Raw genomic sequence first — 26,994 nt, 5'->3', positions numbered from 1 at the left:
TGAAATTTCAAACTTTCTAGCAATTTCGATTTCACTGCAATTGAATTGTTTCTCCTATTAACTTATAACTTTTTCTTTTAAAGTAAGATCATTTCTTTTCCAATTTAACAATGCCATGATTCACCTACAAACAGGTAGGTATTTGGTTGAATTCTAAATTAACTATTTCTAAAAAGGTACATATTAACAGACAACGAAGTGAGTGAACAAAAGAAATTTTTAGAAAAATGAAAAAGTGCTTTATGACCTGTGTATGTTTCGGATAAACCAGACTTCATTTAATTTTTAGGAATTTTAGAAAAAAGTTATTCGGTTATCTGAAAAATATTCAGTGGTGTTATCTTATTACTATAAACGAATAACTTTATTAATGAGTAAATGGAAACGTTTCGAGACCTCAAATTTCTATTCCTTAAACCGTGATATTCCTATATCCGATATTCTAATAAACGGGTTCGACTGTATAGTCAATTTGATAGCGAACGCATGATAATCAAGCAGGGCACAGGAAGAACACACATAGAAGAAAATTTATTATCAACAAAGATTTAGTGGACGCATATTGACAAAAAATGCGCTACATACAATCGCACAAACGATCGAGAAGTACCATAAGTAGGTTTCAAACAAGCCTTTGACTATATTCGAGAGGAACAAATTATTGGAAGACATGAAACAAACACAACAGATCCCAGCAAAGCTAATCTAATTAACAAAAATTACAATAGAAAGATCTAATTATAACATAAAAAATAATAGCTCACACACAGGGATGGGCCGCAATAAATGGAAAATATATTGTCAGATTATCAAAGCACAGAGACTTGGAACGAAGAAAACCTATTGAGGAACGAAAAGAAGATAATAAAATAAAGCAACATACGAATATTCGCAAGGAAAAGACACTAGAGGATAATAAGGATGAAACATGATAACAAAATGAAAATAATGTTTATTAAATGTAAATATAATAAAAATGTTATGAAAGAAACACAACGAATGTAGAAAGAATACTGAAAATTGAAATAAAAAAGTGTGGAATAAAGAGCTAGATGAAGTATTATTTGTCCTCCATTAGAATCTTTTCCGTTACTTTTATCACCGTTGATTAATTTTTTCTTCAATGTTCTCCCGTTTCTTAAAGACTTATAGTAAATAAAAACACTAGTTTCATTTATTTATTTTGAACAACATAATCTCGAACATTATTTTTAACAGTCTAAAAGTCTACATAACGTTGGTAATAATATCCATACCCAATCACATCACATTGCAGTTATTTATACAAAATATTTGGTTTTTTTATTTAATATTAATACTAGCATTTTATATAAAAGGCACTTGTTTAATTTATTATAACCATTATACGTAATAGCCGCCTATTAATTCACAGGTAGATTAAACCTAATCTTATTGAAAATCTAGATTACATCGTAAGATTCAAGTACACACTTAATAAAACTGGGTATTTGGACGTATATTTGTATAATTATCGGTTATCTCAAAAAAGAACCAACAAAAGTCCCAATAATGACATGTTTCTTCATTGTCGACGAAAACAAACACGTGGTCAAGACTAACCGATCGGTAGGATTCATGGTACAATGAACACATTGCGCATCACATTTGACAGCTGAGCCAGACGTGTAACGTAGCAAAGATCCCTCGGACTTATTTATTTGTAACGATAGTTTAACAACTTTTTTGACATTGTAGTAACTTACCGCGTTTTTCCTTCAGTTAAAGCATTATAGTGTCTTGACCAACAGTCATATATACATCCATCAAAAATAATTTAAGATGCCTCAATTCAGCATATGTACGAGTAGGTAGCCATAGTCTAGTATTTTGTAAAATAAGAATCATCTTGAAATACTTCACACCCAAGAGAGCGGCGCCAACACAAACAGAAATCAAAGTCGAAGGACTAAATACGGAATCCCCGGAATATTTATACAGAAAAAGAATATCAAAGAAGATCGCTGGGAATGAAATATTAGAAAAGGTTAACATCGAGGAAAGCTGGGAAAAACTCAAAAATAACATTTGGATTTGGAAATTAACGCAGAAACAGAATCACTTGGAGAGAGGAAAGTAGCGAACACTAACATATAAAAAAGAAAACGCCAAGGTTTAGAGAGAAAGTAAAGACAGAATGTGAAGACAAGAACAATGCCTTTTTACAATACAGAACACAACAAGCATATAACCACTATAAACAAATCAGAAATGAAACGAAAACTTTAGTTAGACAAATAAAAAGGGAACACTGGCAGAGCTTCTCAGAACAGATAGAACACGACTTCTACGGAACACAAAAAGAAATATGGAGAATGATCAAAAGACGAAGAAAAGAGATTAGGGTAGACTACTAAAACGACTAAAATGATCGAAAATATCTACTAAAACAACATAATAAAAGTAAAAGTAGAAGAACTAATCGGCCCTATTGAAGCAAAGACGGAAAGAGACGGTTCCCAAAGGGAAGCGGTAAAGACGGAAAGAAACCAAAAATTGTTCTTAAATGTTTTGGGCAAAAATTATTTTTTTTGAAACTTCTTTTCTTAGGCAACAGATTTATATACAAAATCTACTTAAACGCACACTTGTGTAATAAAACTTTAATTAAATAATCCACGGAATTTAAATACCCAGTCAGAGTTATATGTTAAATTTTCTACAAGAGAATTGTACTGGTACAGGTAATTTACAGTTGCTAGCAATATTTAACCTAACCCAGGAGCTTTACAAAGAAATATTCTACACTGTAGACGCTACTGTTTGCTTAGGTAATATCGTGGTAACGAAAAATAGTGTTAATACAATGGTAACACAAGTTTATAGTGTTTTGTAATAAACTCTGAGTAGTGACCCTTTCATTGCTAGTCTTTTGTAGTGACACATTGATTTCCGGGCGTATAGACCGATTTCTTCCTGGCATTTACGTACTAGTACCGGTAACTGTACTAGTAAGCTAACTGCGGAAGCTAGTTAAGATCGGTACCATAAAACGAGGTGGCTTTATGACAGCCCAGATGAATTTGTGACAGTATGTAGTACCCCCACTAAATCTAATATAGAGTCCATGCTTACTGACTGAACGCGCCGCAGATATTCTCAAAGGTGTTCTAAGAATTCTGTCTGTTGATTATTGACCATATTAAAATTTTTAAAACAAGTAACTGCATCGTGTGTGTAATTAAAATTAAAATATTTTAGCATTTTTACTTTGTTGGCATAATTGCATTTGTGGAGCTACAACAGTTTCATGTAATTCAAATGATAAGCCTCTGGTGTCACCTTAAATAAAATATCGACAAAACATTAGATGACTTTATGACACAATTTATAAGAGATTGACAAAAATGAGTTAAGATTGTGACATTATTTTTTACATTTATTATTTTTTAGGTAAGTAGCAATATCCCGAAAATACCAGAGGCTACCGGGAACTCGTCAATCCAAAAATTATTCTAACGCGAATGTTTTCCTAAAAATTGCCTGTTTAACTTTTAACATACGGAATTCACCGCAATACGCTGTTTCACAAACTCCATAACTGTCCTGGTGGACAAAAAGCTTTAGGGAGAGAAGAAGAAGAGTCAATTATTGCACACGTTATTGCTGTATCGACGTTTGGTTTCCCTGTGACAGTCCATAATCTGCGACGTATTGTAAAGACATGCCTAGATAAGAGAGGCAAGAATGTAAAATGTTTTAAACATAATTTTCCAGGAAAAGAATGGGTGGCATCATCTCTGTCTAAACATAACAATATATTGGTTAATCGATAAGAGTTAGAGAATGTCTCTCCCATCAAATCTCTGGAATTATGATGAAATGAATATTGCTGACGATCCTGGTGAATCTAGTTATACGATGAGGCACAAAGTACCTTGAGCAAATACGCAACGCAACAAAGGTGTTCACTTCATTAAATGCCGCTGAAAAAGTTGCACCAGTTTATGTCGTACACAAGCCTAAAAAACCGTGGCAAACTTGGACGGAGAATGGGCCTAAAAATGCCAGGTACAACAGAAGCAGATTCGGCTGGTTTGATTACCAATGCTTCGAAGATTGGTTTGTCAAATACTTAAAAGACATGAAGACAAAAAAGTACTGCTAAAAATACCAAAAGACCAATTTACAGCTTTGTTACAGAAATTGATGGTCGCTATGAATGACAGGGGAGCTAAGATCATTTCAACTGGTATTAGAAAATGCGGCATTCATCTGTTAAACCGTACAGAAGTGTTGAGTGGTATGCCAGAAGAAATTATGAACCACTAGAGTTAAAACATAAAAAAAGTCATTGGGTGACAGTTCTTTGAAACAACTACAATGGAAAGGGAGTCCACAACTGCACTGCGTCAAGTCCAAAGGCGTAAGAAAGTAAATGTACTTCCTGGACAGAGTAAAAGTGCTGCTAAACCGTTAAATTACAATTCATCACAATCAGACAACTTAAATCGAAAGCGCAAAAGAAAACTTGCTTCTGAAAAAAAGTACAAAAATTGACGACCTCTAATCAATGTCATCAACCTTAAAATGACATAAACAATGTACAGTGTACAATGAACCGGATTGATACTATGAAGACGACCACGGCAAGAAATAAGGACAAGCGAAAAACATAAAAAATCCAGATGAGAATCACTACTTGGAATATCAGATCGCTTAACTCAAGAGGCCAAGAAATAACCTAAGTGCCGAAAGAGAAAGAAATAGACATTTGTGCTACAGGAAACAAAAAAGAAAGGAAAATGACAATCAAAATTAGGTGAATACATACTAATCTACAGTGGCGTAGCAAAAGAAAACAGGGCCAAAGAAGGTGTAGCACTAATACACCAAAGGTACCCAAATCACATCAAAACGTGTCAGAAGGACCTGAACACCATCGGAATATATGGCCCATAAAATAATAAGCCTCAAACAACAACAGAAACGCCGAAGTTAAACTTGTATGCAAAATTTACGTTGTCACAAAGCCACTCCAATGAGAGGGGTGAAATTTTGTATTTCTGTCTGTATTTTTTTGTAAATTTTTCCCAGTAAAATCCAGGTAATTTAGAAGTTTAAGGTTTCTTAAGTAAATTTTGGATTACAATAATTCCATAAAAAATATCTTAAAATTGACAAAAACTGCCGAATTTGTCACAAAGTGACCTCATTTACGATACCACAGTTAGAATCGTTGTTATTGATAAAGCCGATGGCAGTTGCAGACAAAACTCAGGAAGAAATAACTCAAACAACGCATTATACGTCCGGAAATGACTGTATTATTACAAACTCCAAGTAATCCCAACTAAAAAGTATACATTTAACGGCTATTGACCAATATGACTAAAACTCACTAAATAAAAGACAATCTCAGTCAATTAAAATTATTCTAAATTAAGCTTTAGTTTTAAAATTTTCATTAAAATGTAATATTGTGTTTAATGTATTTAAAAAAATCTTTATCGTCGAGACTTCATTCGGAACTATCTTTAGGAAGTTTTAATTTTTTTTAACTCACTTGAAAGCGTTTTTGTTAAATTTCAGATTTGAAGATTTGTGTTTCTTGAATTAGAACTCTAAGCCTACATTACACTATGTATTATAATCATCAGGAAAAATTGTAGGTAAATCGTAAATTTAGTAGTAACAACTTTTAATGCAGATATATTAAATTCTACAACATATTTTACTAGTTTATATTTTTATTGACATGCATATCAGGATATTACCAACGAATATGCGTGTGTGTAGATTATGTGTCTCTTAAGTTTGATCACGTATTGAGCCTTATTAAGCTAGTTTTACATATAAATGATCGTAATTTATGGAAATAATTATATGTTGAGCTCACACTCAGAGTTTACTGTGATTCAAGAATGTTTTGCAAAATACGAAAGATATGGAATTTTTATTAAAAAATATTGAAACGAATGGATTTTAAATATTAATTCCTAAGACTTATAACATATAAATATAAAAAAATCACACTTATTTTAATACAGTATTTGGTGTCGTCGAAAATTTCAAACTTTACAAGAACAACAATATTTTATTAATAATTTCAATCCACACTTAAGAAACCACTAAATTATTGCATTACAAAGTAAGGAGTGATGCAAATAGCGTTCTTAGTTGTATAGGGTGGTCCAGATTCAACAAATAATATAAAATTTTATATAAAAAAAACTAACAATAAAACGCATAATTTTGCTATATTCATAAATTATCGCATACAAATATTACATATCACATATGGAGGGTTCAGAATAGAAGTAAACCATGTCATCTTTTTGTCATTTACGAGTTATCAACGCTATAACATGCACCGACTAAGTAACTTTTCAGTGTAATAATGAACCAAGTCCTAGTTCTGATAATATCCGCTAAGCAGTAGCAAGTTCTGGTGTTTACTGACAGATTGTTATTTTCTGTCAGAATACTACTGAACCAAGTCCAGGTAGTGTTTATTTACTGTGTACAGTTCTGTGTTGATGTGCTTTAAACCTTTCGTTATAGCTTTTGATAGTTTATTACAAATTATGTTTGTTAGCTAGTTGTATTATGCGATGTATATGTCATCTGGATTAGGTGAAGAGTGGTCGCTAGGCGAATTTGATACAGGTAAATACAATGTTGTTATAGTTTAGTTTAGGATTGCTACTCAAAGCGTTTGATATTAGTTGAAACGTGTATCATAGCCTAACTTATTGCAGTAAACATCTAATTTCATATATTTTTTAGAGGGTTATACTTCATCTGACTATACAAAGACTGTTCTGTCGGCCAACTTGAAACGGAGACGTCCGCCCAAGAGCCTTCTAACCGAAAACATTGCTCATGATTTGACTCAACCCAGTAACTCAAGAGAGAAAGGTATTTAAATCCCTAAAATATTGTTTCAGTAAGTTTTTAACTACGACTAAAACCTAGAAAAGAATATTTTAGTGCTTGATGACAGCGGACGATGAAATCAAATGTTTAAAATAAACTGGTTCTAGGGCAAGATGTTTACGAACATAAAGTTTTGTCCATTTGTTACTCTCAACTGTCTTATAGTTTTGCAAGGGAAAATACGTTTTACAATTTAATTTTTTTTAAGGTGATCGTACCTGTCTCGGATACTGCTAACAATAACATCATTCCTCCACCTGTCCATTCAGAGTGGGAGAATAAAGAGATTTCCCGAGGAAGAAAGCCCCTGAGGAACTTTAAAAACTGGAAAGTTAACAAAAAGAAGTTGAATCGTAACAGTGGTAAAGACTACACAGTAATATGGTAACGCAAGAAAATTTCCCTCTGGATATGACTGTAAATGCCCAAAAAGTGCCGTGAGAAGTTCTCTTCTGAAGATACATTAAAACAACTTTTTAATTCATTTTGGAAACTAGCAGATTACTCAAAACAAAACTATTTTTGCAGGGCTTAGTTAAGGCCTTAACTGTCAGTAGGCGTCGGACAAGAGACGGATCAGGAGAAACAAAATCAAAAATATATCATTACGTTATTCCACATAAACAGCTGAGGATTTGTAAGACCTTCTGTCTTACCATGTTACAAAAAAGTTGGGAAATATTATACAGATGTTTAAATAAAACAGAAGGTACTGCCACTATTGACGCAAGTGGAAAGCATTTCCCTGCTACCAAAGTAACTATACAAGAAAGGACAGTGAGAACAAAAGATACTTTAGTCCAAATTTGAATATTAAAAAAATGTATGATTTATACAATACAGAAACGAAAGGCAAGAGAAGAGACCAGGACGAATATTTTAGAAGTAAAATGACTACTTAGAAAATAAATTTACAAACAAAAAGTTAATAAGAACAGATAAGCTACGAACAAAACTTAGGATTACATATGCTATTTATCGATTTTAAACAAGCATATGACTCCCTGAATCGAACGATGCTATATGAGGCCATGAGAAAATTAGAAATACCAGAAAAGCTTATAAGGCTAGTGAGAATGACGCTTAGGAACACGATGAATAGGGTAACAATGGAAGGAAGCTTTTCAAGACAGTTCACAGTGAATAGAGGTTTAAAACGAGGGGATCCGCTATCAACGAATTTATTCAACCTAGTATTAGAACAAATCGTAAGAAGATCAAATATGCACAAACAGGACTATTTTCAATAGCAGGGAACAGTTCATAGCGTACACGGAGGATGTGGTGATACTAGCCAGAACAAAAAAACATTTAGAAAAAGTTTTCCAGAAATTTGAAGAAGAAGCGAAAATATACGGATTAATAATAAACCAAACAAAAACGCAATATATGGAAATGAGAGGAGACATAACAAATATATCAAAATGAAAGAAGTAGAGACTATCTAAAGTTTTAAAAAAGTGTCAGAATTTGAATACTTAGGAGTAACCATAACAATAACGAACACGGGAAAAAAGAAAAAGAGATAGACAAAAGATTATTGAAGGGAAGCAGAGCGATAGGGTCACTAAATTCATTACTGAATGCAAAAAATGTGTCAAGAATAGCAAAACTGCGAGTCTAAATACATTAATCAGACCCACAGTGATGTATGCCAGTGAAACGTGGATTATGAACCAGTAGGTAGAAAAGAAAGTAGATATCTGGGAAAGAAAGGTGCTCAGAAAAATCTTCGGAGGAATAAAGACGACAGAGAATATTTGGAGAAGACGAACGAATAAAGAAATAATGAGGATGTATGGAAAACCAGCAATCACAACAAAAATACGAGCCCAAAGAGCTAGATGGCTTGGTCACATTATACAAATGCCAGATAATCGAAATGTTAAAACAATACTGAAGGAGGGAGAAATGGGGAAAAAAAGAAGAGGACGTCCAAAGAACAAGTGGTTGGAAGCAGTAAAACAATACTTTTCAGAAATAGGCGTGAGAAATTGGAGAGAGAAAGCCAGGGACCTACAAGACCTATATATATATATATATATATATATATATATATATATATATATATATATATATATATATATATATATATATATAAAATTTATACAAAGAGAAATGTGAAAGTGAGAACAGAAATTGTGTGAAAGAAAAATATTACTACCAAATCTTCTTAACTTGCACTTTAAACCTCCTTCAAAGGACATTTGCAGCAACTGTGATTTCAAGAAATCGGTACTGAAACTGATGAGAAAAAGACAGCCGACATAAAGACAGAAAGATAATTGCACTTAAGGCGAGCAGATAGAACAAGCGCGCGCAGAACTGGAAAAGATGCCGCTGAAGCCTCGCAGGATAAATATGTTTCCACATTTGCCCTTCAAAAGGCATTGCCTTTTCCCAAACTCACAACTTCAATAGCCTACTATAAGAGACATCTTTATATCTACATACTTGGCATTCATTGTTTTAATAACAACACTGCCTATATGCATATTTGGGATGAGACTAATGGTGGAATTGTTTCTGAAGATCTAGTTTCATGCCTTAGGAAATATTTCTATGAACATGCCGGGGCAAATACGTTGTCATGTTTTCTGACTCATGTACTGGGTAAAATAGGAGTATAAAAACCAGCCTTACTTTGCTGATACTTGTTTACAACCCTCTATTGGACGTGGAAACAATTTATTTAAAACTTATGATACTAGCCCACTCATTTCTTCCCAATGATACTGAATTCGGTATAATAGAGAGCGTGACAAACGAATGGAGGGGCAGATACAATAACGAGCTAAAGTCTCTATTCGGAAAAGAAAATCTAGTGAGATATATAAAGACCAATAGACTCAGATGGGCAGGGCATGTGATACGCAGTAACGACAATCGCCTTATAAACAATGTGTTCTGGGAAAGGCCAGAGGGAAGAAGGTCTATAGGGCGGCCTAGAAAAAGGTGGAAAGATGCAGTCAAAGAAGATCTAGAGAAAATGGGAGTGACAATGGGAATTACTAGCACAGGACCGACAAACATGGAAGGCAATAGTAAACGCGGCAAAGACTCACGAAGAGTTGTAGCGCCATTGATGATGATATAATAGAGAGAGCAGCCCAGAAACATAGGACCATCAATGTGCCTGATGACTAGTACAACATCATTATAACTACAAAAGTAAAAAAGCCTTAGTTGGAAGTTGTAAAACTACAGCAAGAAGAGTGTTTAAGCACAAGATTCCTCGAAGATTCAATCACAAATAGAAAAAAGAACACAGACAAATCAATTGGCTTAAGATACGGTGGTTGAGGTTTAAGAAAGGAGCACATTTCTAAATAAATATAAATGAATCTTGGACATCTCGAAAAAGATAAGGAAAACATGGCTTAGAAGACCCGTGGAAGTGCAAACCTTGTTGACTGTACAGCAGGATCAGCTTTACCCCACCAAAAGACAAATGAATTTCAAAAAAAGGAGAACATGTCTCTGATACCTTACATACCCCCTATTCATCATGAATACTTCAGAAACCTTCCAGGGAATCAGTCAATTCGTCAAACCCAGGACAACGAAGTGACTGAAGGAAATGATACTGACGGCGACGATTCGTTTTTTTTATGTTAATTAACTTTTCCTTTCGCCCAAGAAGTGATATTTTGTTTTAATATTTCTCATATGATCTTAAAGTAGATGTAAAAATAAAGTGTATTAGCAACACTTGGAGTTGGTTCAATATTTTCCTAAAATTCTTCAGAATACATTCGAACCAAGTCCAGTTTTTTGCATTTTTTGGGGTTATTACATCAAATTTGGCCAATAAAAGCAATGTAAATGTCTAAGTTACTTCTTGACCTTCTTAAATTGAATATATACTTTTAAAAATGTTAAAGGGTAATTTTGTTATGAAGCATTAACTTTAAACCTCTGTAGCTCAAATGCAGATAAAGTAGACTTGGTTCATTTCTATTTTGAACCCTCTATATATTCATCAATTTAAGCAAAAAATGGCCGCATATAACTGTGATCCAAAGAATAATATACAGCCTAATATAATGGCCCTTCGAAGGGCCATTCTGTATATTTATTTTACACTACTTGTAAAATCGGGACATATTAAATACTTGTTTCAATTTGAAATATAATGTTCGACACACACAATACCTAAATAATAATCTAAAAAATACTACTAAAATTTGGACTAAAATTTGTTGGATAAATGAAAAAGAGAACACCATAGGGGATACTTCGCAATCCACATTCTCTTATATTACCCTCCAGATTTGATAGTCCGACAATAGTTATTTTGTATATACGAGGGAAACTTTCAAAATTCTCGGCCTTAAGTTTTGAGGCTCTATTAAATGTTTTTAGTGTTAATACAGTTGCTGCTAAAGTTAATATCACATAAGAAGTTAATTAAATAAAAGTTATATCTGCAACTGGGCCAGACATAAAAGTTAATCCTGCAATTCAGAATTATTAGAACCCCACCTGGAGGCTCGCTAATTGAGAGCAGTTAACTGAATAAATATTAAATGTATTTAAAATGAATAAATGAAAACTAGAAAACTAATATTTACAAGTACATGCTAAAAGGTTACATACCCAGGGTTTCGTACTATTGCCAGAAACAGAGTCATCTAATCTCGACTCTTAAACATTTCTGCTGATAGGAAAGTGATATATTGATAGTTTCTGCCGTAAGAGGAACGTTTACATTGAAAAGCAGATACATTTTTTAAATTAAAACTAATATTTTTACTCTTAGGCCGAAAACTTTTTACTATAACCCTGTAGATACGTTGATGATTTAATATCGTGAGCCTGGAACATCCAGACAAAATTAAAAACCGAACAACAGTTACAATACACATCGCAGTAAATACACTGCTCGACAAAAACACCGACACTTATTTCTTTAACTATCGACTGCAATTAAAGGTCGATTTTTTACCGAAAATAATACTAAAAATATTTTTTAATAAACTTAGAATATGCGCGAAGAAGTCAAAATCAAAATCCTGGAATAAACATTTCAGGTTTAAAGTTATGTCCGAGTTTTTTTGTCCAGCAGGGCATTTTCAACCATATTAACTTTGTTCGCAGGCGATCATTTCCATATCTAACGTATCCACGTCTTCTTCTATATGACTGGTGGGCGTGGGGGTGGGCAGACGTTGTCCGCCGACCATTGGATCTCTGGATGCAGGACCCGGGGAGACGAGCAAGGCTTCAGACTGGAGGGCGTGTGGTGATGAGAGCATTGGATCTCCATTCACCCCGTATACTAATTCGTCATCGTCGATTCCCTCTTCCATCGTGGTTAAGTTGAGTGAAGTTTCAGACAGAGTATCAGATAGTACATCCGGCATCTATAAACAAAAACCAAATGTTTGAGTGTATTAAAGAAATGAAAAACATGCGCTGTTTTATTTTTTTCCATAAAAACGGCTTCTCATATGAAAAAAAGAAAGATTTTTTGTCGCAAACTAAATAAGAATTTAAACATTTGAAATATCTCAGTAGTGTACCGTAATAAATACCTCTTAAAACTCGCCAAATTTCATTTGCCTATCTCAACCTATTTTAGAGCAATAAATAAATCTTCAGTTTTAAAGAAGATCTTAAACAACCCGTATCTCGGAAAAGAAAGCATTTGCGGATATACGTTTATATAGCAAACTATCATTTAGTTTTTCATGCAGAATCATTTCTTAAAATTGGTTGTACTTATTTACTAATACCCTATATATTATATAAATATAAAATATATTATTCAAATGGACTAAAAACCGACACATTTGAACCTATCAAATTCAGAAACAATTCATTTCTGAATCTAGGGCAATAAAAAATTTTGATCAGCATGAACAAAGCTACCTCTGCAAAGTTTCCGCCAATTTAACTGAAACCGCATTTACATAAGAAAAGTTCCAGGGCCCTTTTGACTAATTTTGAAAATAATCGATAATAACAAGAGTTTTATTTATACTGACAGTACGAATTACGACGAAAAATAACAAGAAACTTACGAAACTATCCACGAACTTACTAAATCTCTAATATTATCAATATTTTGGAGTAAATTAGTGTAGATCAATTTCCAATCTCCGATAAAAAATTAAACACAGATCTTATTATAAGAGTCCCGGGTTCATTACCGATTCAAAGTCACTATGGTAATGTAAATTAGTAGATCATGAATTTCTTTCATGGTGACATATTTTTATTTACAATTATCACTTATAATTTTTTGGCCAGCAGCTCAAAAACACGTGATGGGAATTTAATGTGTAAATTGCTTCACAAATATTTGTATAAAAAGCCAATTTTTTTCTAATTATTTTATAAACGGTGTACAAATTTGAAACTAATTTTATTTCAAGTAATACTTAGGATATTACGCAAAGCAAGTGCTTGTACATACAGGGTGATCCATACATAATAGACATTATATTATTTTTGATTTAGTCGCGTCAACGATGATTTCTTAGAGAAAATGAATTATTTAGATCAGGTCTGATAGTACTCGTATAAGCAAATTCTTGTTTATTTTCATAAGCTAAAATTAATAATCCATTGGTTTGAAGTCAAGGCTACGAAGGAATCAAGGAAACTACCTGATCAAGTAGTTTTCCACTTCGTTTCAGTAGTTTTTACTACGGGACAAAACTTAATGGTGCCTGTGCTGTATGAACATGTTTATTCTTAGAATTATTATATCTAACAGCCATGATACACTCAAAACTTTTAAGTCTACAACTTGCCAGTCTAAAGAAATTGCTGGTAACAAAACAAAATGAGAATTCAAATATGACCTAAAAATTAATCAAAACAGGCAAACAATTAATAAATTCATCTGAAGCTACATCAATATACAATTACTTTAGGAAGAGTCTCCCTGTATAATTCTCCCAATAAAACCATTAAAAAACATTTATAATAATATCAAGGATATTATGATAGCTTTGTTCTTTTGTTAGGTTAATGTTTTCAATGGAACTGATCACTATATGTATAGTACATTTGAAAATTATCGATAGCACCAGTTTTATAGCAAAGGTCTAAATATAGGGTTGATCAATGCAGAAGAAACGTAAAAATTGATATCTTCTTATCTGAATTTTCACTCGACTTTAATATGACCATCCCGACAAACCTCAAATACAATACATCATAAAATCCAAATGAGCAAACCCCAAGGGATTAAGCAATAACTGAACTCCTCAGTGACGGAGAACATAAAATTACTTTATTGTATAAAAACTAAAATCTCAATATTACGTACCCACACCAAAATCGAGGCGTAGGAAAGCGAAAAAGCAGTCTTTTAGCCGGGGCTTAAAATATGCGCTTAGATTTTGTTGTTTCTTTTGTATGAAAAATACTTTCAGAACAAGAAAGTAACGTGTCCATTTTTATTACAAAATGTCAAGTAGTTTATAATGATAATGCAAAAAAGCAATTTTTATTTTGTAACTTAAAAGGGTTGCAACTTTTTTTGTGTACATTTTTGTACTAAAGTAAGTTGGATCCAATCAATTTATTTTTGTCCCCGGAATGCGTGATTTAATTTATGACATACCTTTTTGAAACACCCTGTATTTCGGGTATAAAGCTTCATATAAACTTATAATTAGTAATAGAAATATATATTTACATACTTCTACCATAGATTAGTTCTATGGGGTTCACAGTGATAAGGTGGTAATCGCAACACTTTAACTCCATGTTCTTTTGCTATTTTATCTACATCATACTTCTTAAATTTTGATGAATATTGTTTGCATAGCTGCAGTGACTCTTTTTTGAATAAACCTTCTGCTGGCACTACTATTTCTTTGGTTATTAGCTAATCCAAGAGTTTGCTTTCTCTCCATTTAGGGTTAAGTAACTGTTCCTTTAATCATGAATGGTAAATGACATTGTCCATGACTATTTCAGAATTGGTTGCTAATAAATCTATTATTTGACTGAAATATTCCTCAAAGATATCAGCAGTCATTTCTTTATAGTAGTCGTTCGTAGAATTTGAAATAAAATCTAGCAAGCCTCCATCCAAATCCTTTAACTCCTCCAATATGAGTGATAATTAAATTCCACAAGGAAACTAAGTTCCTGTAGTTGGCTGTATACCATATTATATTAAAATTTTTTTAATATATGGTATGATAATGTGAGTATATTTAGAAAATATGTTCAGTACTTACTTTTCGACAAGGATCTGTTAATACCATCGTCGGTAATAATGACACAGAAGGTGTGTTCTGTTGGTTATATGAGCTGAAGGGAGACGGGTTGGCGACAGAAATATTCTGCCAGTTAAAATCAGCTGCTGGCAAACTTTGAGCTTTCATTTGATTCTCTAATTCCTAAAAAAGAACAACGGAAATCAAGAAAACGCCTATTTCAGAGTAGGGTTTAGGCAGTCAAGAGATTGTTTCTAAAAGTACTTAATTCAAATGTATGATCCTACAACTGATTATGGAGGTTGATGAGGAGGAAAATAGCTAAATAATGAGAGGATCCAAATGTAGGAACAAATAAAGGTATTACAGTATTGAACTATTTTGAAAAAAAAAACATTCTCTTAACAATCAACTCGTTCTTAAAAAAACACAAGGAAAATGGAGACGGATACATTATATTAGGAAAAATAATGAAATAGATGACATCAAAAATTCCGACGCAAAAGACGAATCAGTGAAATGAAAGGAAAAAATTTAATGATTGGTTTTATATTTCTTAGTGACAAAAATCTGCTAAATGTATTAAAAAAATTTGTACTTTAGCATACAGTATGATGAAATATGCCAATGATATGAAGCATATCTTCATGTTATTAGTAAAGGCGTACAAAAACTAAATAAATTAATAAGGATAAAGTAAAATTAGCGTAAATAAATATTCGTACCTGCACCCTCAGTTGGAGTTTCCTCTTCATAGTTTCCACTTTTTTAAGTTGATCTTCTAGTTGCAATACATGGGTCAATCTTTCGTTCAGCCTTTGGTTTTCGTTTTTTAGACATTTAATATATTCCACGGATGATTTTAAAATTGTGCCCTTGTTCGGGCGGACGTCTCTAACAATTTCATAAAATTGGTCGGTATTTTTAGGCAGCAACATTCCTAATTCTTGAATTCTATCGTTAATATTAAACCTTCTCCTACGTTCAACTGAAATATAAATAAACGACATTAATCAAGTAAATAAAGGACAAAAAGTCATTAATAAAAAGAACCGCCTAAAAGATAACATATTGGCAACAATGTTGACGTGGCAATATGAAACTGGAGGAAACTACAAGATATCCTCTTCTTGTAGTTTTCTTCTGAAGTTGGCATGTAGTTTCCGATCTACGCTCTATCTCGTCAGGCTCGACGTTAATAAATATTTAAAATTATTGAAAGATCATTTTTTTTAAGGCGTTGATTCGTCATCACCATTATTTCTTCTGGCTTCATTCGAATTCTTACTTCCTCTTTACTTCTCCTTTCTATTCTTGATATTATTGGGCTCCAGCGTTCTTGCAATCTGCAGTAAGAGTTCTGTTATGTTTGCACAATCCAACAATTCTTGAATGTCTTAGACACTATCGTACCGTTATTCACTATTATTTTCACTCCAGTCCAAGGTCCAACTTCTGCTAGTGTTTTAATTTCATTCGGTTTATTTGTATCACTTTGGTAGTTAATTTTAGTGTTGTGTTTAATACTTTAATTCCTCTGTAATTTTCCGGGTTCAATTTGTCTTCCTTTTTGAAAAGAAGTATTAAGATCATCATCATCATCACTGGCTCGACAACCCTTTTTGGGTCTTGGCCTGTTCTAGGATTCTTCTCCATTCCGATCTGTTTCGTGCTTTTTTTCTCCAGTTTTTTATTTTTAAGGTTGTTATATCATTTTCTATTTGTTCTAAGTATCTCAGTTTCGGTCTTCCTCTTGTTCTTTTTCCTACTGGCATCTGTTTGAATATTTTGTTTGGTATTTCGCCTTCTTCCATTCTTTCTACATGTCCTATCCAACGCAGCCGTCCTATTTTGATGAATGTTATAATATCCGGATCCTGGTATATTTTGTATAGTTCAGAGTTGTATTGTCTTCGCCATATTCCGTTTTCTTTTGTGCCCTTATACATGTGTCGCAAGATTTTTCTTTCGAAGGTGGCTAACAACGTTTCCTCTCTTTTAGTAAGTGTCCAGGTTTCTGAGCCATATGTGAGTACCGGTCTTATTAGGGTTTTATATATTTGGCATTTTGTCTTTCTTGCGACGTTATCTGATCTTAGGTGTCTAATTAAGCCATGGTAACATTTATTTGCAATAAATATTCGCCTCTTCACTTCCTCCGTAACGTTATTATCAGACGTGACTAGGGATCCCAAGTATATAAAGTTTTTTACCTCCTCTATGTTGTATTCTCCTATTGTTATATTTTGTGGCTGCCTTATTTCTGCGTTTTTTCTTACCTGCATATATTTTGTTTTGGTCTGATTGATTTTAAGACCACTATTTTGTGCAGCTCGTTCTATTTGGTTGTATGCCTCTATCATTTCTCTTCTTGATCTTGCGATTATGTCAACATCATCTGCAAATGCTAGTATTTGCACGCTTTTATTAATGATTGTTCCTCGTGTATTGACTGTTGTGTCCCTCAGTATTTTCTCGAGCACGATGTTGAACAAGATGCATGATAGAGCGTCTCCCTGGCGTAGTCCCTTTTTCACATCTATTGTTTCCGTTAATTCATTTTGTATCCGGATTCTACTTTCTACTTTTAGAGATTCTTTTATCAGTTCTATTAGTTGTGTTGGTATATTAAATTCTTTCATTGCTTTTATTAAGAATTCTCGGTTTATATTGTCATATGCGCTTTCAAAGTCTATGAAGAGATGATGGGTGTCGATGTTATATTCACTTGTTTTTTCGAGGATCTGAGAAGTATTAAGATGCTTGATCTCAATTCTTGAGGAATTCTGTTTTGTTCTATTATCTTTTGGATTAGTTTTAGTAGTTGTAGCAGAGATCTTGCGCACAAAAATTAGTGAAGAAAGATCTGTCCATGTGAATTTCCAAAATAAAATGGCAGGAACATATTTAAAAAAAAAATAGAAGAATTGAAACTGAAATATAAGAAAATTGGTTATTAGGAATAAGCTCACAACTTCCAATAAAAAAAATATTAGTATCTAACCTCAAACCAGTATGTTACTACGGCCTACATATATGGGGCTGCACTAGTAAGAGTGACTGTGCTACCTCTAAAAGTCCTTCTTCTTGCCTGCCCTCACAATTCGGGGTGAGTCTTAGACATATCCATTACTGTTCTCCATCTTCTAAAATCTTGTGCTTCCATTTTTCATCATTGTACCCCAATCATAGACAAATCTGCTTCGATATAACCGTTCCATCTTTTCCTTGGACGGTCTACTGATATTTTATCATCTAGTCTCTCAAAAAATACTTTTTAATTTTTAATAATAATTTTAGTCCAGACTGTAGGGAGTGGGGCACAGCAGTTCATCCAAAATGGGGAGCTCCATGTTAGCGTGACCTGAGTGAAGGGACGAGAAAACACTGCGTAAAGCAGTGTTGCCAGATTTCTCCCAGCACGTCGCATTCTTTTTCAGTGTCATAGGGACCTCTTTTTACGAATGACCCTCATATGTTGAAAACTACAGCAGAAAAATAACCTTGACCCATAGCTAGATTATGAGAAACGTCTATAAGCAGCACTACAAACTAGATTAAAATATTTGGACCCGTATGAAGAACATGTACATTTATTGACAAAAAATAGACACGCGGTAAAATAAAGTATATTCACTTACTCCTATTATGATTGTCCTTCTTCTGGCGATCTTTGGCAAGAGCATGCAGTTCAGCATCACTTATATTATATGGTTCATTTTTGACATTGAGATCACTGCCTGTAAAGTTATCTGTTTTGAAACCATCAGACGCAAGGGAGCTCGATTCCAGCGATAACAAATCATCTATTAGATCCTCAGCCTGCAAAAAAACAAAGACAAATTAGTTCCCAAGTAAAGAATAGAGGAGTGCGTTGTGGAAACTCTAGGCCAAAAGCTACATTTTTTAACTAGGTACATTACAAATCTTCGTTACAGAGATTAGCAATCATCAGGTCCACTATAACTTTCGAACCAGTTATCTAAAGAGTTTTTTGAGACAGTCATCTTCTTCTACATTCTTATAAAGTTAGCGAGTTATTTTTCAATTCTGTCTTTTGTTGTTATTTTCTGTTAGAGGATACCCAGGTACATATACTTTTTTACTTTTCGTTAGTTTATTGTTAATATTAATTTTCATTATCTTCATTCATTTTTATTCTGATGTTTCTGATTCAACAGCTTCCATTCTAGTTCCTCGGAATAACTGTTCAATAGTAAAAGTAACAATACGTTGGATATTTTACGTCCAATTTTTAGTGCTATTCACTGACTGTACTCTAACGGAAGCTGCGTGTCATTACCTACCGTATAATTCTTAGTGGAAGAATATTCTGGTGTGTATGATTCTTAAATGATTTTAACATTTTTTGGTCTGGCATGATTCGGAATAAGTTTCTTTATCAATTATTATACTAACGCCGGATCTGCAACTCCCGAAGGTCATCCAATGACGATTTTTCAGATTCATTCAGATAAGACCTTTCTTCGGATCCATTGTTGTTTTTTTTTATATATACTCGTATTAAAAATATATCTATTTTAGAAGAACTTTATTCACATACATTTGTTTGTGGCGTCTCATCATTTATACAGCTTATCCGATTGTTATTTGAGAGGTTATTATAAAAAACATGGAATTGAACAGGATGTAATAATTTTAAACAAGTAAATTACACAAAACAATGCGTAATGAATTTTTCTTGGGACTATTGTCATTATAATATTTGATTAATTTGATATGGGGTGTCGTAAAAATCACAATAAAATTAATTTTGATAAAAAAATTAATATTGCAGTCCTGAGAATGCTGACATAGTGAAAACTTTTATAGAGATTCCTGAAAAACAAATTTTATGTTAAGAAAATTATTTGGTTTCACTGAATTTCCAAATAAAGTTAAAATAGTTATCCTTATGTGACTAATTATTTTTATTTATTCAATTTCATTTTTCATTTTCTTCACTTTTTTATTATATATTTTCCCACTTAAGTAAGCTGCTACAAAGAGAGAGAGAGATAGAGAGAAAGAGAGAGAGAGAGAGAGAGAGAGAGAGAGAGAGAGAGAGAGAGAGAGAGAGAGAGAGAGAGAAGATGACCTACTAATTCCAAATTCAATAGGATTCTTTTAAGAATCTAAGAAAGGATAATTCTCAAGTAAATGGTAAAATGTATATTCGGCGAACATGCGCTAATAGGGATTAAGATACTGCTGAAAACAATCAGAAATCTTGTTTAAAGATGCTTACTGGATATGCACCAGTCAAGGGACAACTGCAATAATGTGACAGTTTCATGGAGATTTTCATGCAGGCTGCAGACTACGAATCTGTAGCAGAGAACCTGAAATAGTCAACTATATCTTGCATGAGTGCATGACATTGCATGCAGCAAACACTTTTTGACAACTCCAAAAAAATATAGTATCCATCCTCTAGACATGTATAGCCTGGTACAGAGTAAAGAGTTCCACAATTACCGAATGAAAGATGTAGAGTAAGCCAACTAGCCGGTACGACCGGTTTATAACAAACGGCTTCCAAAATAAAAAAAATAGGTTATGATCACCGAGTTGCTCCAAATGTAGGCAACTTACACTACAGTATTAACCAATTTGTTGTTGAAGCGAAGTTGAAATTTTTATTCATCGCTTCAAAAATACAGATTTGCCTGGATGACAGTGATATGGAAAATTGAATACTATACATTATTGGACGTGTCAATATAACTTCAAACAATGTGGCGACCAAAAATAATTTCGATCAAGTATTGATATAAAAATTTGACGATATCATGTACTACTTCGCACATTATTAGATAAACTATTTATTACTGCAGAAGATATAAGTGGATTATAAATTCATGTCATTCTAAACCAAATATTTTATGAAGATATGTTTGAGATATTTCAACCAATAATTTGAACTATTTATTACACCTTTTGCGTCAAATATATAGATAATAATTGTGTAATAAACACGTAATTTTTAGAATAACAATATCATAAACTAAGATTTATTAGTATTTGAGACAACGAGACAGCCTTGGTTTAATATGTCATTTATAGTAAATTTAACGAAATTTCGATAAAATATGGAATTACCTACCCAAATATTTGTTGGTTCTTCTCTCTAGATCAAACTTAGGGTGAAGAATAGTTTGGATGAGGACACTAGGGAAATTAGTGGGGCAAACTAAAAAAAGTTGTCAGTAGATAGAAGTGAATGGTTAAGAAGAGTTGAAAGGGTTGGAAAGAAAAAATAATAGACAACCATGTACAATTTCTAGAATTAAGAGAAAAACAGGAGAAGAGTTTAAGTAAACAAGACATCCTTGGCTATATCGAAGAAAAAACTAATATGATGCTGACATAACATAACGGAAGGTATCTAATAAAACTATATAGGAAAAAGTTTAAAGGAAGATGAAGAACATACCTCAAAAGAAATGTGTGGAAATACCGAGAAGAACTTGATAGAAGGGCGAATCATAACAGTGATACACTGGTATGGATACCAGGTTATCGAGGAATGCATCTCAAAATTAAAACCATTTGATCTTGAACGGAAGTGTCCGAAGCGTCAGCCTCGATTGCCACATAAGGAGCCATTTCTACTTATTTGCTTATTAATCCACGAGCGACATATAACATTGAATCCAGCAGTTCGTTCTGAATAGTTTTTGAAGTTCCCAAGAAGGTTGTATTATTTTCGGTTAAATATTTTTGCAATATAGTGTCAACTTCTCCCATTAAGTTGATAAGTCCCTGAAATACTCCAGGATTCGTAGGTGTCAAACTTTCACCGTGACCTCTTCCTTTCCAACCGCCATTGGTAGGTATCATGAATAAACGGAAGATATACAATAAGCCAATTGTACGACTGGTTTAGAACAGACGGTTTCCAAAAAAAACCATATGCACCTGAACATTGATCGGGTATTGAGATACTATAAACTCTCTACTCTTTTATATGGTACAGAAGCCTGAACCTAAACGAAAGCGATATGTAAACGACTAGAAATGTGGTGCATGTGATGAACAATGAGAAGTCCCGAGTAATTCATCTAATTTTGCAAGGCAAGACAGCATAGCTGTCAACAAATTCATGTAGATATATTCATCACCCATAGATGATAGGTACCAACAAAAGCATAATAATTTATTTTCCTTCCCTCGTATACTTACGATTTATAGTAAGCAGTAAGCGTATTGGTAGTACTAAGTAAAATATTGATAGTAAACGTAATAATAAACAAAAATAGCTCCGAAAATTGTAGGTTATTAACTAAATTTTCAGAAATTGGGACAAATGTTTGTCTATTGACCCTGTAGCGTATTTCATAATAATAACGGACACTTCCTGTAATATTTAAGTTCATTTCTGTCATTGTCTCTGTCAATAACGAGCGAGTAAGCGTGATAACCTCGGTGGTAGAAAATATTACACGGTTCTAGGTTCTAGTAACTCCGTAGCATAGTTATTCGATCAACAATAAATTTTCAATACTAGTGATATTACACAACGATCAAGAGCAATATTCAGCTGAATCGTTATTCGTTGGTTAAATATGTAATTGAAAAAATTGAGCTTGATGACGGATATGCATTACATTATTATTTGATTAGAAGCTTTAAGGTCATATTTGGATTTTCGAGGTCAAAGTTGTCTGCTTAATTATTGGTCATTATTTCCATAATTTTTAATTCAGACCAATAATACGCATATTACACATATTCTTCGCTTCAGCCGCTCTTGTTTCCCATCAAACTTTTGATTGAAAACAAAAATGACACAAATCACTCAAAACGCTTGCTTTTCTATATCATGAAGCGAATACGAATTTCTGAAACCGAAGGAAATTATACAAGGGAATATCCAAAAATACAAGATTTGTATAAACAATTTACTTCATCAAAATACAAATGATTGGAAGTGTTTTATTATAATTTTCTCTGGAAACTGTCTGTTCTCTCAGATGTAAAAATTCATATTTTTCAGGGTGTCTCATAATGTGACCAAAGTATTCCAGCCTGCGTCTCTTTATTATATTGACCAGTTGTGTTGTTTGGTCCAGCTGTCTAAGGACCCTTCATTCCTAACTCTGTCAACCGAGCTTATTCGTAGTAGTCGTCTATATAACCACACCCCAAAGGGTTCCAAGCGTTAAGGCATCGCCTTACTTAGGATCCTCGCTTCCACTCCATACAGTAGTTATTTCTGTTACAACACAGGTTGTATTACACACAATACGGTTATTGTACATCTTCTAGTAAATCCTAGGAAAGTTAGCTCTTGTATCAAGGCGACATCGGCTGATTGTGCTCATTAAGACCTACCTATTTGGGACTAAGACATAGTCAGCGATAAGGTCATCTCTCTGAACATTTACATTTTATTTGTAGACTTTTTGCGTTGTTTAGGTCGGTTGATCCCATTAAATTGCAGAGAAATTATTAAGAGACCTAAAAACATGTGGAAATATTCAGTAGAAAGGTATTATGAAAGAAAAAGCGCACCAAAGAAATTTGAGGAGATTCCCAAGCCCTCTTACTGCTTGATTCGACCAATAAATTGTATCTAGAATTTAAAGTTTTAAATAAAATTCAAGATTGAATGTGGATTTTCATCGAAGCTATCCTTGACAACAAAATGAAATTAGAGATATCAAATAGGTGATGATTTCTGACCATGTGGTACCCAGATACAGGTCTAAAGTATCTTTTAAGGTAGACATCCGATGGGAAGACGGATTGGGCAAAGAAAACACACAACCTAGGCTTCAGGCTTCACAGAATTTATAGCTAAAAATATTACCTGGATTAAAGCCAGAGGGGCAAAGATTAAAGTAGAAGAAACTTTATGAGCGAGTAAATAGAAAAAATACTTGGAACTTTTACCCAGAAGAAATGATGATGATAAAGAACCGATGGGAAACAACAACGGGCAACAAGCCGTTCCAGACAGAACTACCCCAATATTTTAGTTCAACAAATTAACTTTTAGTTCAACAACAAGTTAATTTTTTTCTATCCATAACTTAACAATTTCCTATTTTAATTCTGTCTCATTATTGTTACCGAAAATAAATAATTTTTATGTTTACGTTATAATACTTATATGAAAATGGAAGTTAAAGGTTGTTTAAGTATACTCTACTTGTTATCTATTAATGATAGCAGCTTGATATATGTTACATCATTAAAATAGGGTCAAATGAATTTTATTTACAATAAAATGTTTTCCTGGGCCGCTATAAATTATTAAGCACATATATGTATTTAGTGATAATCCTGTAAACACAGTAATTTACAATATGTTGTAAAATGTATATATATATATATATATATATATATATATATATATATATATATATATATATGCCACTGCAAAGTCAATCACACTATTTCCTTCATCATTTCTTATTCCCATCCACAAACCTTCATGAACTCTTTCTATTCCCGCTCTATATGTACCAATATGTCCATTAAAATCACCTCCAATAAAACACTTTTCATCTGCAGTAATCTCGAGCATCTCGCAATCAAGGGCCCTGCACTGATCACCAATCAATGCATTATTATTGATTGATGATCAGTCTATTAGTGTCTGAGGGCTGGGGAGACTGAGATTTTGGAAGCCCTGAAGAAGATATCAGAGAGGATGGCAAAATCTCGGCGCAATGAGAATCAACCCGGAAGACTGTTGAGTTTAATATTCATTTTTGTAATAGTATTAACATTAGCTCTAGGTTTACTGGTAATCGCGGAAATCTTTCGGAACATATATATATATATGTATATATATATATATATATATATATATATATATATATATATATATATATATATATATATATATATATATATATATATGGGTGTTAGTCCACAAGGGTAACACGTTATGCATTTGATATATTTCTTCGATTTCTAGGATGTACGTTTAAAATATTATAAAATATATATAAAAAAACATTTTTTCAATACAAGTTGCTACAAGGCCAGCAAACTAAATACCTAACCCAATTCTTTGAATCAATCAATACATTTTTAATGAACTTCTACAACAAAACAAGATGTAGAGAGATGTAGAGTGAGAGGTATACAGTTACCGTTTGGTGTATTCTTATTTTTTTGTGTTTCCAAACTCGCGAGAACGATCGAAAGTACTTCTTTGTTCCATCCTAGTAATGGTAGTTTCCAAAAACTACATATTTAGGATACTAAACGATTACTAGTCATCGTAAACTAAATATGAATATAATGTAAATAATAATTTTACTTACAAAATCAAAAAATTTATCGTTTTCCTTCTACAATACATTTTATTTTTGTTTTCTTCATTAGTTCCAGGAATTTGATTGGTGTAAAAGGCATTATTTTTGAAAAAAGTTATATTAAATTGTTTAGTCTATTTTGAAGATTTCTAAAAAAATGTTCTTTTTTTCAAAATAACTTAAAAATTATAATATATACGTAAAAAATGATACAATGCAAAAATTTAGTTCTTTCTTCAATAAATATTTTCGTTTTTTACAAACTTCTGCACCGTGAAAGACAGTATACATATCACCGATTAAAATGTATATCTTGGTATGAACACCCCCTGTTACGAGTGCTTAAAACCTTAATTTTGCAAAATTGAAGGCTAGTTTTGCTTTCAAATTAATGAACCTATCCTTGTAGCCCTTGAAATTACCTTTCAATTGGCTATACATACATATATCAAAGCTTAAAAATTACTGACTTATTGAAGAAAAACCAAAGATATTTTTGGAAGATAATTTTGTAGACATCTTAGGGGTGATCTTTAGGGGTTGAAGAGTTTAAACCAAAGAAATATTGTTTCATAAGTGAGGAATGAATTTTTAGTTACCTAAATGTAAAATTAAAACATTTTAAAATATAAATACGTTTTTTTAAAAAAAATTGGATAAAGGGATGTTTTCTAGGGGTTAAAAATTTGAAACTAATGAAACATCATTTCACAAGCGATGAATGAATTTTTATTGATTTTAGTTCATAAGTTAAGCATTTTACATCGCAAAAAATTATTTTTTAAAGTTATTTACGTCATAAGCGGGGGTTTCTAAGGGTTGAAAATTTGTATTTAAGTACAACTTATCATTGAATATGTTTATTTTACTTAATTCAATCAGATTTTAATGCATAAAATGCTTAAATACGTGTTTTCCTATTTTTTCCACTTAAGGGTAGTTTTAATCTCTTAAAAACAAAAAGCACACTTTAAATCCAGGTTTTCACATAAGTCCATGCAGTCCGACAGAATTGGGATGTAAGGTTCTATTATCGGCCCGAGTTACTGGACTACAAAGAAATAAAGGAAAGCCATATTGTAAAGACATTCCATAACAACTTGTCTGATAAGGTCCTATAGGAAAAATTGGCGATAATACACTACCAATAAAAATTTGGAGATAGACTCATAAAAAAAACAAAAATCACAGACGAAAAAAAAATGTTTTAATGGAATCAGTATAGCTATGGAGAAAAGTACTGTTTAACTAAGTTACTCTTAACTATTAAATTTCCACATTTTCACCTAACAATCTTCAAAAAATATTTATCAGGCAATAACCACGACGTGTAAATGACTTGGTCTGGAAACTGGTTTTTCGCCATATCGCTAAAGAGATATTTAAAACAAGTTCAGTTAACATACATGCAACTTGGCATTGTCGCCTTGTTTTTGTTGTTATTGCGTTAAAAAATCAGTGCAATTGATGAACGTGTAACGTTAGTGACCTACTTGTAGGCAGTAAATTAAAAAAAATTAGATTGTAGCTGTCTCATAGTCAATTTAAAAAATAGAGCGATATTTTTCGAGTATTAAAAACTAAATAATGATAAATGGCTTTTGGTTTTTTATTGTCTAGAACAAAATAGACTTGAAACT

At 32.7% G+C, this 26,994-nt stretch overlaps 1 protein-coding gene across 2 annotated transcripts in view; it reads right to left on the bottom strand.

Moving 5' to 3' along the window:
• Window positions 1-1,164: 1,164 nt before the first annotated feature.
• Window positions 1,165-26,994, bottom strand: part of Mitf (transcription factor Mitf) — a 146,583-nt gene continuing 120,753 nt past the window's right edge. For both annotated transcript variants that reach the window (XM_072546584.1, XM_072546585.1), the window contains exons 3-6: window positions 18,722-18,902; window positions 15,806-16,068; window positions 15,102-15,263; window positions 1,165-12,263 (exon numbers count right to left, since the gene is read on the bottom strand). In XM_072546584.1, coding sequence (XP_072402685.1) covers window positions 11,982-12,263; window positions 15,102-15,263; window positions 15,806-16,068; window positions 18,722-18,902 — 888 coding nt within the window. In that variant the 3' untranslated portion in view covers window positions 1,165-11,981. The remainder of the gene's footprint in view (window positions 12,264-15,101; window positions 15,264-15,805; window positions 16,069-18,721; window positions 18,903-26,994) is intronic.

Source organism: Diabrotica undecimpunctata, chromosome 10, assembly GCF_040954645.1.
Source record: "Diabrotica undecimpunctata isolate CICGRU chromosome 10, icDiaUnde3, whole genome shotgun sequence".
NCBI classification, from domain to species: domain Eukaryota; kingdom Metazoa; phylum Arthropoda; class Insecta; order Coleoptera; family Chrysomelidae; genus Diabrotica; species Diabrotica undecimpunctata.
This window is presented reverse-complemented; position numbering and strand designations above follow the sequence as displayed.